The sequence below is a fragment of the Thermomyces dupontii genome, assembly GCF_041956625.1.
Source record: "Thermomyces dupontii strain NRRL 2155 unplaced genomic scaffold VTN31scaffold_1, whole genome shotgun sequence".
In the NCBI taxonomy this organism is placed as follows: domain Eukaryota; kingdom Fungi; phylum Ascomycota; class Eurotiomycetes; order Eurotiales; family Trichocomaceae; genus Thermomyces; species Thermomyces dupontii.
The window spans coordinates 2,646,004-2,659,311 of NW_027192307.1; the positions used below are offsets into that span (position 1 = coordinate 2,646,004).

General features: G+C 56.5%; 6 protein-coding genes across 6 annotated transcripts; 2 read left to right on the forward strand and 4 right to left on the reverse strand.

Moving 5' to 3' along the window:
- Window positions 1–266: 266 nt before the first annotated feature.
- On the reverse strand, window positions 267–917 carry VTN31DRAFT_1003 (uncharacterized protein; the record flags this gene model as incomplete). Its single annotated transcript, XM_069401013.1, has 1 exon — window positions 267–917. The coding sequence occupies one exon, from the start codon at window positions 915–917 to the stop codon at window positions 267–269; it is 651 nt and encodes a 216-aa protein (XP_069263859.1).
- A 73-nt stretch (window positions 918–990) lies between these two features.
- VTN31DRAFT_1004 (uncharacterized protein) lies at window positions 991–2,163 on the reverse strand (the record flags this gene model as incomplete). Its single annotated transcript, XM_069401014.1, has 2 exons — window positions 991–1,493; window positions 1,548–2,163. 2 exons carry the CDS (start codon window positions 2,161–2,163, stop codon window positions 991–993), a joined length of 1,119 nt encoding a protein of 372 aa, XP_069263860.1.
- Window positions 2,164–3,329: 1,166 nt separating this feature from the next.
- On the forward strand, window positions 3,330–3,852 carry VTN31DRAFT_1005 (uncharacterized protein; the record flags this gene model as incomplete). The annotated part of the gene is made up of 3 exons (XM_069401015.1): window positions 3,330–3,531; window positions 3,598–3,669; window positions 3,725–3,852. 3 exons carry the CDS (start codon window positions 3,330–3,332, stop codon window positions 3,850–3,852), a joined length of 402 nt encoding a protein of 133 aa, XP_069263861.1.
- Window positions 3,853–4,227: 375 nt separating this feature from the next.
- Window positions 4,228–6,149, reverse strand: VTN31DRAFT_1006 (uncharacterized protein; the record flags this gene model as incomplete). The annotated part of the gene is made up of 3 exons (XM_069401016.1): window positions 4,228–5,441; window positions 5,498–5,642; window positions 5,700–6,149. 3 exons carry the CDS (start codon window positions 6,147–6,149, stop codon window positions 4,228–4,230), a joined length of 1,809 nt encoding a protein of 602 aa, XP_069263862.1.
- A 1,848-nt stretch (window positions 6,150–7,997) lies between these two features.
- Window positions 7,998–9,656, forward strand: VTN31DRAFT_1007 (uncharacterized protein; the record flags this gene model as incomplete). Its single annotated transcript, XM_069401017.1, has 2 exons — window positions 7,998–8,135; window positions 8,208–9,656. 2 exons carry the CDS (start codon window positions 7,998–8,000, stop codon window positions 9,654–9,656), a joined length of 1,587 nt encoding a protein of 528 aa, XP_069263863.1.
- A 776-nt stretch (window positions 9,657–10,432) lies between these two features.
- Window positions 10,433–13,125, reverse strand: VTN31DRAFT_1008 (uncharacterized protein; the record flags this gene model as incomplete). The annotated part of the gene is made up of 2 exons (XM_069401018.1): window positions 10,433–12,484; window positions 12,571–13,125. 2 exons carry the CDS (start codon window positions 13,123–13,125, stop codon window positions 10,433–10,435), a joined length of 2,607 nt encoding a protein of 868 aa, XP_069263864.1.
- Between the last annotated feature and the right edge of the window lie 183 nt (window positions 13,126–13,308).

Genomic DNA, 13,308 nt, shown 5'->3' on the forward strand with positions numbered 1-13,308 from the left:
TAGATACAGGCTACAGGGTGTGTAATAATAATCAATGACTACTACACGAAGATGAGTCCATAGCAAGTCATCATCAAAGTTCATCAGTCGAGATCAGAAACACCAAAGTCCGCGTGAAAAATGCAAGTGAGGAGAAGAGTCCTGCTAAGAACATCGCAATGCATGGAACCGTCCTGAATGAAATCCCAGCACCACCAACAAACTCCGAGCTACCATCCCAGTCCCACGCCCACATTTGCAATAGAAAGAATAATACAATATCATCATTAACTCGCCGCCTGCCCCGAGTCCTGTCGCGGCTGTCTCTCCTCCTGCTGCTGCTGTTGTCGCAGTTGCTGCTCCTTCTTGGCAGCCTGCATACGATCATGCTGCGCCACCGTGTCGAGGATGGCCTGCATCAGGCGGCTTTCCGAGTCCGGTCCATCATCGTCATCGTCGGCGCTGTTACTCTGGCGCTTGCGGCGGTTCGTGTCATTGGGGGTGGAGACTGGCGGGCGGTTCTGGGGATCGCTGGCCGCGCGTTGGTGCTCGTTGCCGTTGGTGCTGCTGCTGGCCGATGGGACCGGTGCGGTAGGGGCAGACTCCGCTCGGCGAGAGTCGTTAGAGGTATTATTGTTCGGCGGTGATTTCGGCGCCGCTTGCGTGCTGCGTTTGTCGTTGCGCTGCGTCTCGCGGGATCCCCCATTGCGAGTGTCTTGCAGCTGAGCCGGATCATCCGTTCGGCGATTGGGGATGGGGTATTGCCGCAGCTCCTCCTCCTTGACTTCCTTCCAGGAGCATTTTGCGTGCTTCTTCGTGCAGCCCTGGCAGGCGGTCAGGTTCTTGAGGCAGTCCATTTGCAGCCGACGGCAGCGGTCACATGGCGGCATGATGCGCATGCCTCGCTGCAGCTGCTCCATGCGCGCAACCATCTCCATCTTGAACGGCCCTCCGTCATCCCGATCGCTCTGGTGGGACGACTTGGGCTGCGGAAGAAGTGATGACGGGGTGTTAGGGATGGGCACCGCCCCGGCAGCGTGGCCGTATCCGCCATGCTCTGACGAATCCGCAGTCCCGGGCCCGTGACCGGCCGCCGGCCCGCGAATGACCGGTGGCCGGGGCATCGCCGTCCGGATAGCCGCGTGCCTGACGCTCCGAGGTGGTGAAGAATTTCTTCATTAATTCGGCCCGCGTCTGGGGCGATGCCCCCTTGATCGACGTGCCGTTGATGATGGTGATGTTGTCAGTGTTTGGATGCGACCTCATGAACTGGGAAGACGGATCGTCATCACCCGGGCGCATGCTATTCACAGCCACGAAGCCCGTCGATGGACCGTAGGAAGTGCCATAGCCAGGGTTGCCATTAGTCGGTCCCGATTCAGCCATGCCGTCATGACGGGCCGGGCTGGCCGACTGGTTCCGCTGCTGTTCCCGCATCGCCATTTCTCGTCGGCTGGCGATTGCGTTGCGACGGTTTCTCAGACGATAGGTCAATTGCCTAGCTCGCGCAGCGGCTGCAAACGTCAGCAACCCATTGCGCCGTTCTTAGGCCACGATCCACGCCTTACCAGAGTCTGCCATCTGAATGATCTGCTGCAGGTTCTTCTCTAGAATCTCCAGCGCGCCCAGCTCCTTTTCCTCGTCCTCATCAATGGGCTGCTGGGGAATCAGTTTCTGGGGCATGCCGGACGCAATCAGGACGTAATCCTCCTCGGAAATCTCGACGCGACACTGCTTGGTATAGAACTGACAAACCCGCACGCCATTGCGAGTCCTCTCAAGGTTGAACTGCTCGGGCTTGTTTTTCGCAAACTCAATCACGTCCAGCCAGGTTACATTGCCGCCATCCTTGCCATGCGACTTGAGCACACGCGGCGGGCCGTCAAACAGGCGCTCGAAGCGCTTCATGAGGATCGGGCCCAGCGGGCAGGCGCCCAGGTTGCCCGCAATACTCTCATGGCGCTGGAGCACGCCGTCGTACTCGCCAATCAAGCGCAAGATGGTGTGCAAGCTGTCATCGGTCGAGACGAGGGGCAGGTTCTCCTGATACTGCCGCGCAAGGTAGTTGATATGCAGGTGGTTGGCCTGGGTCTTGGGAGCCTTGCTCACCGGCGGCTGATCCCCGGACGGTGAGCGCGGTCTCTTGTTGGAAGGAGAATCGGACGGTGCCGTTCTGGAGTCCATCTGGTCAGGAACACATGAGTGGTAAATTTATTTACAGGGTTGAAGTAGGATACGAAGGAGAGAAATTGGGTGTGTTGAGAGAGGGGAGGAGGGGGGTTGGGCGGAGGCGGGCGCCAGCCGGAGCGGAAGAATCAGCCCGGCGTTGGGTTCGGCACGGGGAAGAGCGCTTGCAGGGATTCCAGCCCCAAAGGGCCCAAACTCTCCAGGGACGCTCCAGAATCAAGGTCCCCAAGCTGAGTTAGAAGTTTGGCTCATGAGACATGAACAACACAGGAATGTGATGTTGGTTATGGGTGGTCATCAATACGATTTGATTCGAGACCGAGACTCCCAACTACGGAGGGAAGAGGAATGGCAATGATTTCTTTCACGTAGGACTAAGGGCGGCAATGTGACCTCAACCTCATTGCCTTTCGCGCCTTGGCACCCTTGCCACGACCACCAACCCAGGGAATGCACAGATCATTGTTCAAAGGGTAACAGCCACACGACGCCAACACCCCGACATGACCTGGGCCTACCAGTACCGGCACACTCTGCGACCCTGGAGCCCGACGAGTGGACATTGGACAAGCCTGCAGGCTGAGTGCCCAAGTGGAGGGAGCGGAGGAGGCAAGGCTCCGCCGGATGATTCCGCTGGGGACGTCGGAGCTGCCGCGGATTGGCTGGCGTTCGTTTCATTGTAACGGTTCTGTAATTATCGGGGCGTTCTGATTCGACCAGGAGGCACGGATGCTCGCTGACTCGGTATCGGGCGTGTCATGTCCGACCACGGAATTTCCCCGTGGCTTCCTCGGATTGTGCGCATTTTTCCACGCCTTACCAAGCCTTCCAGTCTCCCCAGCTTGGCCTGGCCAACCGCCAACTGGCATAGTAAGGGCCACGCCTGACTAATCTCGGAACGGAGCAGAGTTCATCCGACAGGCAGGCGGGGTCCGTGTGCCCGCCATGGCCCTTGCTTTGAGCCTTTTGGTTCTCCGGGCGCTCCGTTTGTCGCTTTTGGGCTGTGACACCCCACCCTCACTTTTCTGCTACGATATTTCCAGGCCACAAGACTCAAAAAGACACGACCGAAACGAGACTAGCACGCGGACTCAGCGACTCGCCGCCCCTCGCGGTCCTTCAGACAAGGTCCTGCAGTCTGAGTATCTCTTAACAGCGTGGTCATGGCCGACCGAAGCTCATTCCGCGGCGGCCGCAGCAGTCGCGCCGGCGGAGATCGACGTGGCGCCCAGCGAAGTGGCGGTGCCGGTGGCGGTGCACAGCAGCAGCAGCAGCAGCAAGAGAAACCCAAGAAGGAAAACATTCTGGATCTGTCCAAGTACATGGACAAGAAGGTCAATGTGAAGTTCAATGGCGGGCGAGAGAGTGAGTCTTTGCTGATCTCCCCCAATGTGTCAGGGTTCAGTGGTTTATCTGACGAATTGGTTGCAGTCGGCGGCATCCTCAAGGGATACGATCAATTGATGAATCTTGTCTTGGATGATGTCAAGGAGACCATGCGCGGTATGTCGGCAACTGCTCTGCTGTCTTCTGAACAATGTGGCTAACAAAACGGAAGATGAAAATGGCAACGAAACCACCCGGTCGCTGGGCCTGATTGTCGCTCGCGGCACACTGTTGGTGCTCATCTCCCCAGCCGACGGCAGCGAGGAGATTGCCAATCCCTTTGTGCAGCAGGAGGAGTGACGGTCTGGTGTTGGTCTGTCGTGGTTTGTCTCCAGACTACACGGTGCACACCCTCATAACCTGCACCGCAGCGGGATAGTCCCTGATTTGTAAGCGGAGGCTACTTACTGATCGACGCGCCGGATTTGCCATTGGGACCACCTGCTTGTCGTAGATGATCCTCTCCGCATAGATACCCATACGAAATCTCATGAATGCAAAATTCGAAGGCTGAAACATTTCGGCCAACATCCTGATCCAGCTACCTCTATACTTCAATACATACAGCCGAGTACATATCTCCGTATCCGGTCCAGATCCTTCAACCAATGTCCAACCGAACCAAGCTGCGTGACGCTGAGCCGAATCTACATCCAACGGGTCCAACCGAGCAGATCAGTGAATCCGCCGGGGAGTGCTGCTCGGGGCATTCGTCGCAGCAGAAGGCTTTAACAATGCCTGGAACGACGATTCCAATGCCTTTTTCAGCTCCTTGTAGCTAACGACAAAGCAACTCTGCTCATCGCGGCTGATCAGCATGATCTTCTCTTCCGTACCCGCATCCAGCTTGTTGAGGGTCATTAGCACGTGGCCAAGATCGACCACCGGATTGTTTTGCGCATCCACTTGGTGGAAAACATAGTCCCGGAACAGTTTGAGAAAGTATCGCTCCCCATTCTCGGACCACTGTCGATCGTGCTCGTACTCGGGACGTTCGTTGATGAAATTGAGCTTCGTCAGCAGCCGCACCAGGCGACCATTCTCTAACTCCCGGTAAAGATCTGACGTGAGTTGGTCATCCAAGTGAAGTGCTGAATCAAACGTGGAGATCAGCTGAGAGGAAATCCCGCTGATGAACATATCAATGTTTCGCTCTTGATCCTTCTGCTGCGCATTCAAGAGCCAGAGGACTGAGTTCTTCAATTGCGGGCTGTACGCACGCGAGAAGTGTTCCATAGCCTTGCCCGGGCTGTGCATCACATTCGGCGCATTCGCTCCGAGTGTCAGGATGAGCTGCCCAAATTTCACCAAGTCCTCTTGCTGCAGATCCGACATGGATCGCTCCGTGTCATGTTGAACCACGTCTAAGATGGAACAGGCATTCAGCCGTATTCGGTTCTTGCTCGTTAGCAGAATCTTGCTAGGATCCAACACCCGAGCCGCAAGCCCGCTGCTATGGATGATTTTCAATGCAGACGCGATTTGTGTGACATAGCTCCAGAGCACTTGCTCCGGAATAGGCGCATTATGCCGATTTTGAAAGCGGTTCCCGGCACCGAGATGTTGCTCTGCCAGAGTCTTCGACAGCGGATGGTAGTCCATGACAAAAATCAACGAGCTATCCTGGAAGACCCGGGTCGTAAAGGCATCGTGAATGGTCACAATGCTGGCACTGCATATTCTCTTCCACGCCTGGACGGAACGGATCGCTTTCTCGTTGGTTAAGCGAAAGCCTTCCAACCGTCGAAGCACGTAATAATTCCCATCTTTACTCGACTGCGCCTTGTACACCCAACTTGGGTAGCCGAATACGGCAGCATTTTTCTGATGGGAAAGATCCAACGGGACGAGCGAGTGAAAGTGTTCCACATGTGTCGGTAATGTCGAATCTGTGATGAGAAATCAGCATTGTTGTCCTGGAGAGGAAATGCCTGCGGTAGCATACTTGGCAACGTTTGAAGAGTGGCGGCGGCTTTCCTTTGTAATTCTTCTCGGAGGTCGCCTGGGAGGAACAGGTCATGGACATTTCGTTGATAACTCGTGAGGTTCTGGCTATACGGTCCGACAGGCGCGTAGAGGTGATATTGAGGCTGAATGACAGGCAGTTAACGCTGCAGTTAAGCCAACGCGGACGAGAGAACACTTACCGGTTGCTGATACCCAGCTTGGGCCGGATAGAATGCAGCACCTAGCGTAGCGGCGGCGGCGGTCGTGTCTTGCGAATAAGGGTTGGCCGGCACGGTGCCGTTGCCCGCAGCCAAAGTAGATGGGGTAGTAACAAACGGATCATACGAAGCAGCGGCGGGACTAAGCGCTCCATTCCCTGGTCCCGACACGGACACCTGCGATTGAAACTCGCCCAAGTCAGCAGAAGAGCGCACCGCACGATGACGAGCCAAAGCTGGACGGGGGAAACGCGGTCTGGGAGATGGTCGCTGGACGGAGGCCCGGGACGGTGACAAGGAGCCGGGCGACCACTCAAAGGGCAACGAGGTTGACCGGATGTTCCGGGGTTCGAAGGGATTCGCAAGGGCGTTGAGATGACCGGACAAGTCACCCGAGGACGCCATGTCGTCGTCGTCACCGGCCGTCACCATCGCCGCCGTATTGTTGTTGTCCTAAAAAAAAGAAACGAAAACAAAAGCAAGGGAGAGCGAAAAAGGAAAGCGCGCACTTACCATCGTCGCGTCGAAGCCCTGCGGGACAAAGTCCTGCACTTCCGCTACGGACCATTCGGACGGAGTGGATGTGCTCGCACTCGATCCTGCTCGCCGTCAGCTTGAGATCTTGACGCAAATCGCACCTCAGACGTCCGCGGGAACTCCACCTTTGGGCTGGAAGGGCGCCGCATTGGCCGCCTGGGGCGAGATTGTGGACTTCTTCGAGGACGCCGAGGGCGAGGAGCCATTGCTGGTAAGCGAGGGCGTAAAACTCGGGGACTCGACGTTCAGGCGCTTCTTGCTGCTGCAGTGGAATGGTCCATCAGCTTCGGTACGAGCTACGACTGAGATCCGCCTTGCCAGGGTGAGGTCCGACTGCGGGACGGCACCCGAGTGATGTCGAATGCGCACCTTTCCTGTTGATGCGTTGTACTGAACTTGTTTGGATCGTGATTAAATGCGCAGCCTATACGTATCGATAACAGTCAGCCTCAAGAGCAGATCGAACAGAGGACAGGCCGGTAGAATTCCCGAATGCACCTTTATCTTCATATCGGCATTTGCCATAGATGGTAACATTGCGGCATAGGGTGTCCTTTGCATTTTCAGATATGCCTGCGCCTGTTAGCCAGCGATCACAGCAGTCAAGTGTCTGAGGAGCCGCCGGATAACCCTAACGCCTCTGCACCAACAATACGTGATGGCTGGAAGAGTGCCACGCACCTCGTCCTTTTGGCTTGGGAGACCCCGTGCTGCGACGGGACTCGTCGAGGCCAGGCTTCCCAGTTGAGGCCATGATTGCCAACGGATCAAAGGTGCCTTGAGTCAGCCCCGAAGAGTCTCCATTGAATTGACAGCGAGGGAGATCGCGGAACGACGGCGTTCGGGAAGCCGCATTCCTCGCTGCGGGTGACGCGGAGTGACGATGCCGACGACAATCTTCCCCGCAGCCGGACAATCGGGCGTCGAACCGAAATCTGTGCAAAGACTCACGGCCGTCTACTAGCAACCGAAACGCTGAGTGCTGGCGGGTTCAGATCAATGGGGGGACGCTTCCAAGACGTTTAGATGCCGTACGCCGCAGGACAGATGGAGGATGGGTGGGGAAGTTGAGAGTGATCTGACAGAATCCAATATATTCGATGTTGTCGATCTGATCGGCCCCAAAGGATTCAGACACCCGCGCAGTGTCGCAGAACCGTCCACACTCTACGGTCGGGGCTTGGTCACGGAGTGGGAGGACAGATTACTTCTACATCAGAGGTCTGATCGGCGAGGCTTGTGTGAAACTGCGAAGCGTCGAATCGGTTGGCCTCGCGTCATGCATGAGCTTGGCTTTCACCGCCTTTGGTCTCGATGGTGCTTTGGGGCATGGCAGATTACAGTTTACTAGGTTATGGATCAGTGCAGCGACGAGCGCCCAAAGTCAACAAGTGAACGAGTCATCGTGGAGATGATCGGCATCGTAGTCCGTTTGTAGCCCCGTAAAATCGGCCATTGTGGGTGGCTAAAGGTCATATTGCCCGTACGGCAGTACTGCTTAAATCGACGGACTAGGTACTCCGTACGGAAGTGGATGATGAATAGTAGGTAGACAAGCTCCGACCAGTTGGCCAGATCGTCGTCTCCTTCAACCAACTCCCTCCGAAGCTGCTTCAACCTTTGCTGTCTCTTGTCGCCGAGTCCAGCAGATCCTGACGCAACCGTTCAATCAGCCCAGTTAGCCGTGAATCTCGTATGGCGCCCTCCGACTCGTCCACCTCATAGGAAACGGTTTGGTCCGCCATGTCCTCGACAGACGCCGCGGATGTTGGACAGCTGGCAGAGAGCGAACGGGCTGCTCTGCAAACCTTCACGACTGTAACTGGCCAGGACCCTGCCGCGGCCATTCCCCTGCTGCGGCGATCGCAATGGAACGTGCAGGTAAGATACATGCCTCGCTATATAGTAGCTACAACTTGTCGACGATTTCAAAGCTAATCTCTGTTCTGCAAGATTGCCATCTCCAAATTCTACGACGGCGAAGGTCCCGATCCCCTCGAGGAAGCACGCGCGGCGCTCCATGACCCACCACCGCAGAGCCGGCGTACCCAGAACTTGATGTTGGACGATGATGATGTTCCTCCTCGTCGAACGCCCGCGGCCGCGCGAGCAGCCGGTCGAGAACCTGCTCCGCGCGTCACTACACAGCCGCAGGATATGCCTCCGCTGAGGCCCCCGTTCCTCCTCAGCATCCTCTTCTCCCCCTTCAACCTACTCTACCGGCTGCTCTACAGCTCCTTCCGATTACTCGGCACGCTCTTCCCGTTTCTGCCTCGCTTTTTCAATAGTATCGGCGTCACTCCGACCCTACGGGGCCTGCGAAGCACGAGTGGCCGAAGACCGCTGGCGCCCAAAGACACCGCCGCGAGATTCATTCGGGAGTTCGAGGAAGAGTTCGGCAGCCACCCGCTGCCGTTCCTCGAAAATGGGTATAACATGGCGCTAGAGATGGCGCACAGAGAACTCAAATTCCTCGTCGTGGTGCTCCTGTCGCCGGAGCACGATCACACGACGTGGTGGGTGAAGGAGACGTTGCTGTCGCGCGAGGTTGTCGAGTACATCACCAACCCAGACAACCGCATCCTGCTTTGGGGCGGCAACGTCCGTGACTCGGAAGCGTACCATGTGGCCAACTCGCTGCGCTGCACCAAGTTCCCATTCGCAGCGGTGATCGTCCACACCCCGGACGCCGGCGCCAACGCCATGTCCACGATCGCGCGGATCTCCGGCGCCACCACCCCGTCCGAGTTCCTGCAGAAGCTCAGCGCCGCCATCTCACAGAACTCCGAGGCCCTGGACCGCGTTCGTGCCCGGCGCGCGGAGCAGCAGGCGGCGCGCACACTCCGAGAACAGCAGGACTCGGCGTACCAGCGATCCCTGGAGCAGGACCGGGAACGGGCCCGCCGGCGCCGCGAAGAGGAAGCCGCGCGGCAACGTGCCGAAGCCGAGGCGGCCGCGCGGATTGCCGCCGAAGAGAAGCGCGCGCGCGACCTGCAGCAATGGCGGCAGTGGCGCGCACAGTCCATCCCCGCCGAGCCCGGCCCGGAGGTCACCGATGCCATCCGCATCAGCATTCGGATGCCATCGGGCGAGCGGGTCATTCGCCGGTTCCGCCCAGAGGCGGAGCTGGAGGAGGTGTATGCGTTTGTGGAGTGCTACGATATCCTCCAGCAGCAGCAGCAGCAGGAAGGGCAACAACAGCGGCCGGAACCCGTCTCGGAGCCAGAAGGGTTCGAGCACAAGTATGGCTTCCGGTTGGTGTCGCCCATGCCCCGGACCGTGTATGATGTGGAATCCGCCGGCACCGTCACCGTCAAGGAGCGCATCGGGCGTGGGGGGAACCTGCTTGTTGAGCCGATTGATGAAGATGAAGAGGACGAAGAGGAGGAAACCACTACATGATGGACGGCTCTTTTTCCCGGATGTATTATTGACTACTAGATTTTGATCAGTTTTCGATGTTGCTGTGACTATCTTGTCTCTCAGAGGACCGGTTTGGTAAGGACTATTTAGCAATTCGATTAGACTTGGCTGTGATAATTCATCTACAACATGGTTGCTGAATGTCTATCTTGGTTGGTCGTCGACATCCATTTATTTATTGAAGGGCTGATCTGCAATGCTAGAGTTGAGACTGACCTCCGAATTCGTGCTATATGAGGGATTCGTAAGGCCATAAGACCCAAATACATCACGGTCATTCTCTGAGATCTCCTTTCGTGACGGAGAGGTGAAAGATAGACTACTCGTACAACTACAGAACATCTCACGAATCAATACATATCGACGCTCATTAATTCATGGATTTCTAATTTAGTCCAATGCAAGGTATCCTGTAGTAGAGACAATGCAATGTGAAAAAGCACCCCATTAGAATACATTAACCAGGTTCAACGTCTCCTGTTTTTGTTGACTTCTACAAAACAATGGGAACAAGAAAGAAAAGCAAAAAGGACAGATGGATCTCGCGGATCCCCAATAAATCAGTACAATATTAGGTAGTAGTAGGGACTGTGAATGTGAAATCCATAAAGTCTGATCGAAGTGTCCGTTTCTGTTTTTGGTTTTGATCCTCCTCTCAACCAAAACGCACTTACTGGTGAAGGTCCGAAATGCAAACGCTGAGAAAGAAAGACAAAAAAACAAAGATGAATGAAAGAAAGGAAACTTTGTTTTTTTTATCGCTTCTTGCCATTCGGAATGTCCTTGAGAATATCGTCAAAGCTCATGGTCGGATTGTGTCGGACAAATGGCTTCGATGGCGGCTCCACCGGCATCACCCCAGCGGGCAGGGGAAGGGCTTCCAGCCCCGGATGAATCGAGCCTCGATGGCCGGCTGTCAGCAAGCCGGGAGAGTTCGTCCGCGGTCCGTTGATTGGCGACGTGCCACCGGGGCTAAGCATATCCGATGTCGACCCGATGGACGACTGCGGCGCCGGTGTGGGCGACGAGAACAATGAGGCCGCATCTTCATTACTCGTGATCGGCGAGTTCAGGGTCACGCTCTTCTCGGCCCACTGCTCTGCAACTTGCCAGCAGTGGCTGCGACGATACACGCCTTCCACCCCGTTGGTCACCACGTCCGACGGCAGACTGACCACGCCTTGGCCGCCGGCAACCCCGAACCAACTCCGGCCCGTCTTAGAGTCGTTCTGCACCCAGGGGGCACCGCCCCGGGGGGCGACGCACAAAAAGTACTCTACGCCCTGCGTATGCCGGAGATCAGGCGCGTCCATGACCAGCAACGGCAGAGACTGGATGACAGCGTAGAGGAAAAGCCACTGCCCGATGCGATTGTCGATGAGCTCGTCCAGACATTTTCCATGCGCGCTACGACGCTCGAACTGCATGAAGCTCTCCACGAAATCAGTGGGTCTCAGGCTCTCGCGGCTGTACGACGCCATAAGGATCGCATTGATGTCGGAGTCCGCCAACTTTTTGGTGCGCTCCTTTGCTTCTTGCTTGGGGTCAAGAGGTTTCCGGAACACCGCCGATAAGCTGGGAAGCTGCGGGACATCAAAGGGAATCGGAGGCTGCACGGGAGGCGTGCTGCGATCGTACTCGCTCATCATGCGACGCATGCCCCGGTACACTGCCTCCACCGGATCGGGTACGTCAAGGTCCTCGGATGCCATGTCTGTGGTCCGCGTCGTCAACTGCGTCCGGTCGGCGAGGATGTCGTAGAGGTTACAGAAGTCCTCGTAAACTTCCTTGAGCAGCAGCCGGTTCAGCCCGCTCTCCTCAAAGTCGTTCTTCTTCGATTTGGCCTTGGGAGGCCATGAGCCGTATTTCTGGCGGTAGAATCCCATGACGTGTTTCCGCATCGCCATGAAGGCCTGTTTCCACATCTTGAAGCGGACGACTTTGTTCTCGGCCGCTGAGTTGGAGTTGGCGATACCGGCGAACAACGACGGAAAGTCAAAGTCCTCTAATTTACCCCGCATAACCTTCAATCGGTTCTCCAGATCGATGTAGCCTCGCTCAAGCCGCTTTTGCGTGACGGTACTGATCAGGTCGTACTTGGGGCTCCGTAGCTGGCGCAAGTCCGACATCTTGCCGACGCCATGCACGAATCCCTCCTGGAACAGCGGAAAGTACCGCAGCTTCTCGCCCAGAACGATGGCCTCGATCGTCTTCTCGCGGCTTTTGCGGACGTCTGCCAGTTGAAGCTCATCGCAGTAGTTGGCGAAGCTGGTGGTGGCAACCTCACCAAAGGTGGATCCGTCGAGGTTGGAAAACTCGAACCGTCGGAGCAATTCGGAGACCTCAAGCAAAATCGAAAATAGGCTGGGGAACCGGGGCGTGGAGATGAGGGCCTGGCCAAGCAAGAACGCAAAGAGATTGCGGTAGAGTAACAAAGAATCGATATCTTCTGGCGACAGGCCGTTCTGTCGATTGGTTACGTCGCTGTTGAAGGGAATCGGGAGATAAAGGTGCAGCTCCTGAGTTTCAGATTCCTCGATCATTGCCATGCGATTGCTGGCAGTACTCGCCCAATCCTGATCGGCCCATTGATCCTGTTCCGGCATGCCGTCGGAATCGGTGACGGTCAAATTCTGTGTTGATTGTTGCAATGCTTCCATTTTCGGATCGGTACCCCGTGCCATGTAGTTTAACGAAGGGGAATCTGCGAAGATGGCAGAATCTACTTTGAACGACGCACCGGGCTGGGTGAATTTGGGGAAGAGATAGACATATGTATCGCCATGTTCGTTCCACAGCTCTTCGATCTGGCCAAATTGGTGAACATCAGCCGTCATCCTGCGAGAACATTTCACTCATCACATGCAGGAAAAAAAAAAAAAGGGTAACGCACCGGCTCGCCTCGCACGAGAGGGCCCAAATCATAAGGAACTTTCTCATTCAATCCGGCGATCCAGGCATCGGGGTTCGCGGAGCGAGCTTCCATGGGGCTCGCACTGGGCTGCGCATGCTTGCCAGAAACCAGACTCCCTCTCTTGCCCGCCTCAGGAGATCCCGCGCGTGAGGACGGCCGCGAAGGTAAGAGGCCGATAAGACTCGAGGGCCGCGATAAACTGAGGGAGCGCCTTCCGCGTGCCTGTGGGTTATGCGCGCCGTCATCGGCGAGGTCCTGGTTGATCGCAACCAATGGCGGAGGCGGGGGCAGGGCGGAGAGATCATCGGGTACGGGAAAATTGCCCAGGCCTGCCGTGGGCCGTATGTCTGAAGGATGTGCCGCTGGTGATGACACATGGCGTGGGCTCACGTGTGAGGAGCTTCCATTCCGTCTATGGTCCACAGTTGGTCCTAAATCGGGAGAAGGAGAATCAGACTGCGCGGCCGAATCTCGCGACTTCAGGGCGAACAGTGACGAGATCCGACGGGCCGACTTTGCCGGAGCGGACAACATTGTGTTGGAGAGGGATGCTCAACGGAACTGTCGTCGCCGGTGCGACTGATGGATCATGAGCCGCTATGGAGTATGGGAATCCCCACACGGGTTTTTGAACTCGAGGCGAATGGTCTACGGCGTGGAAAAGATCTCCGGGAATGGCGCAATCACAAGAGGAGTTTGACAGGACTGCGGGAGGAG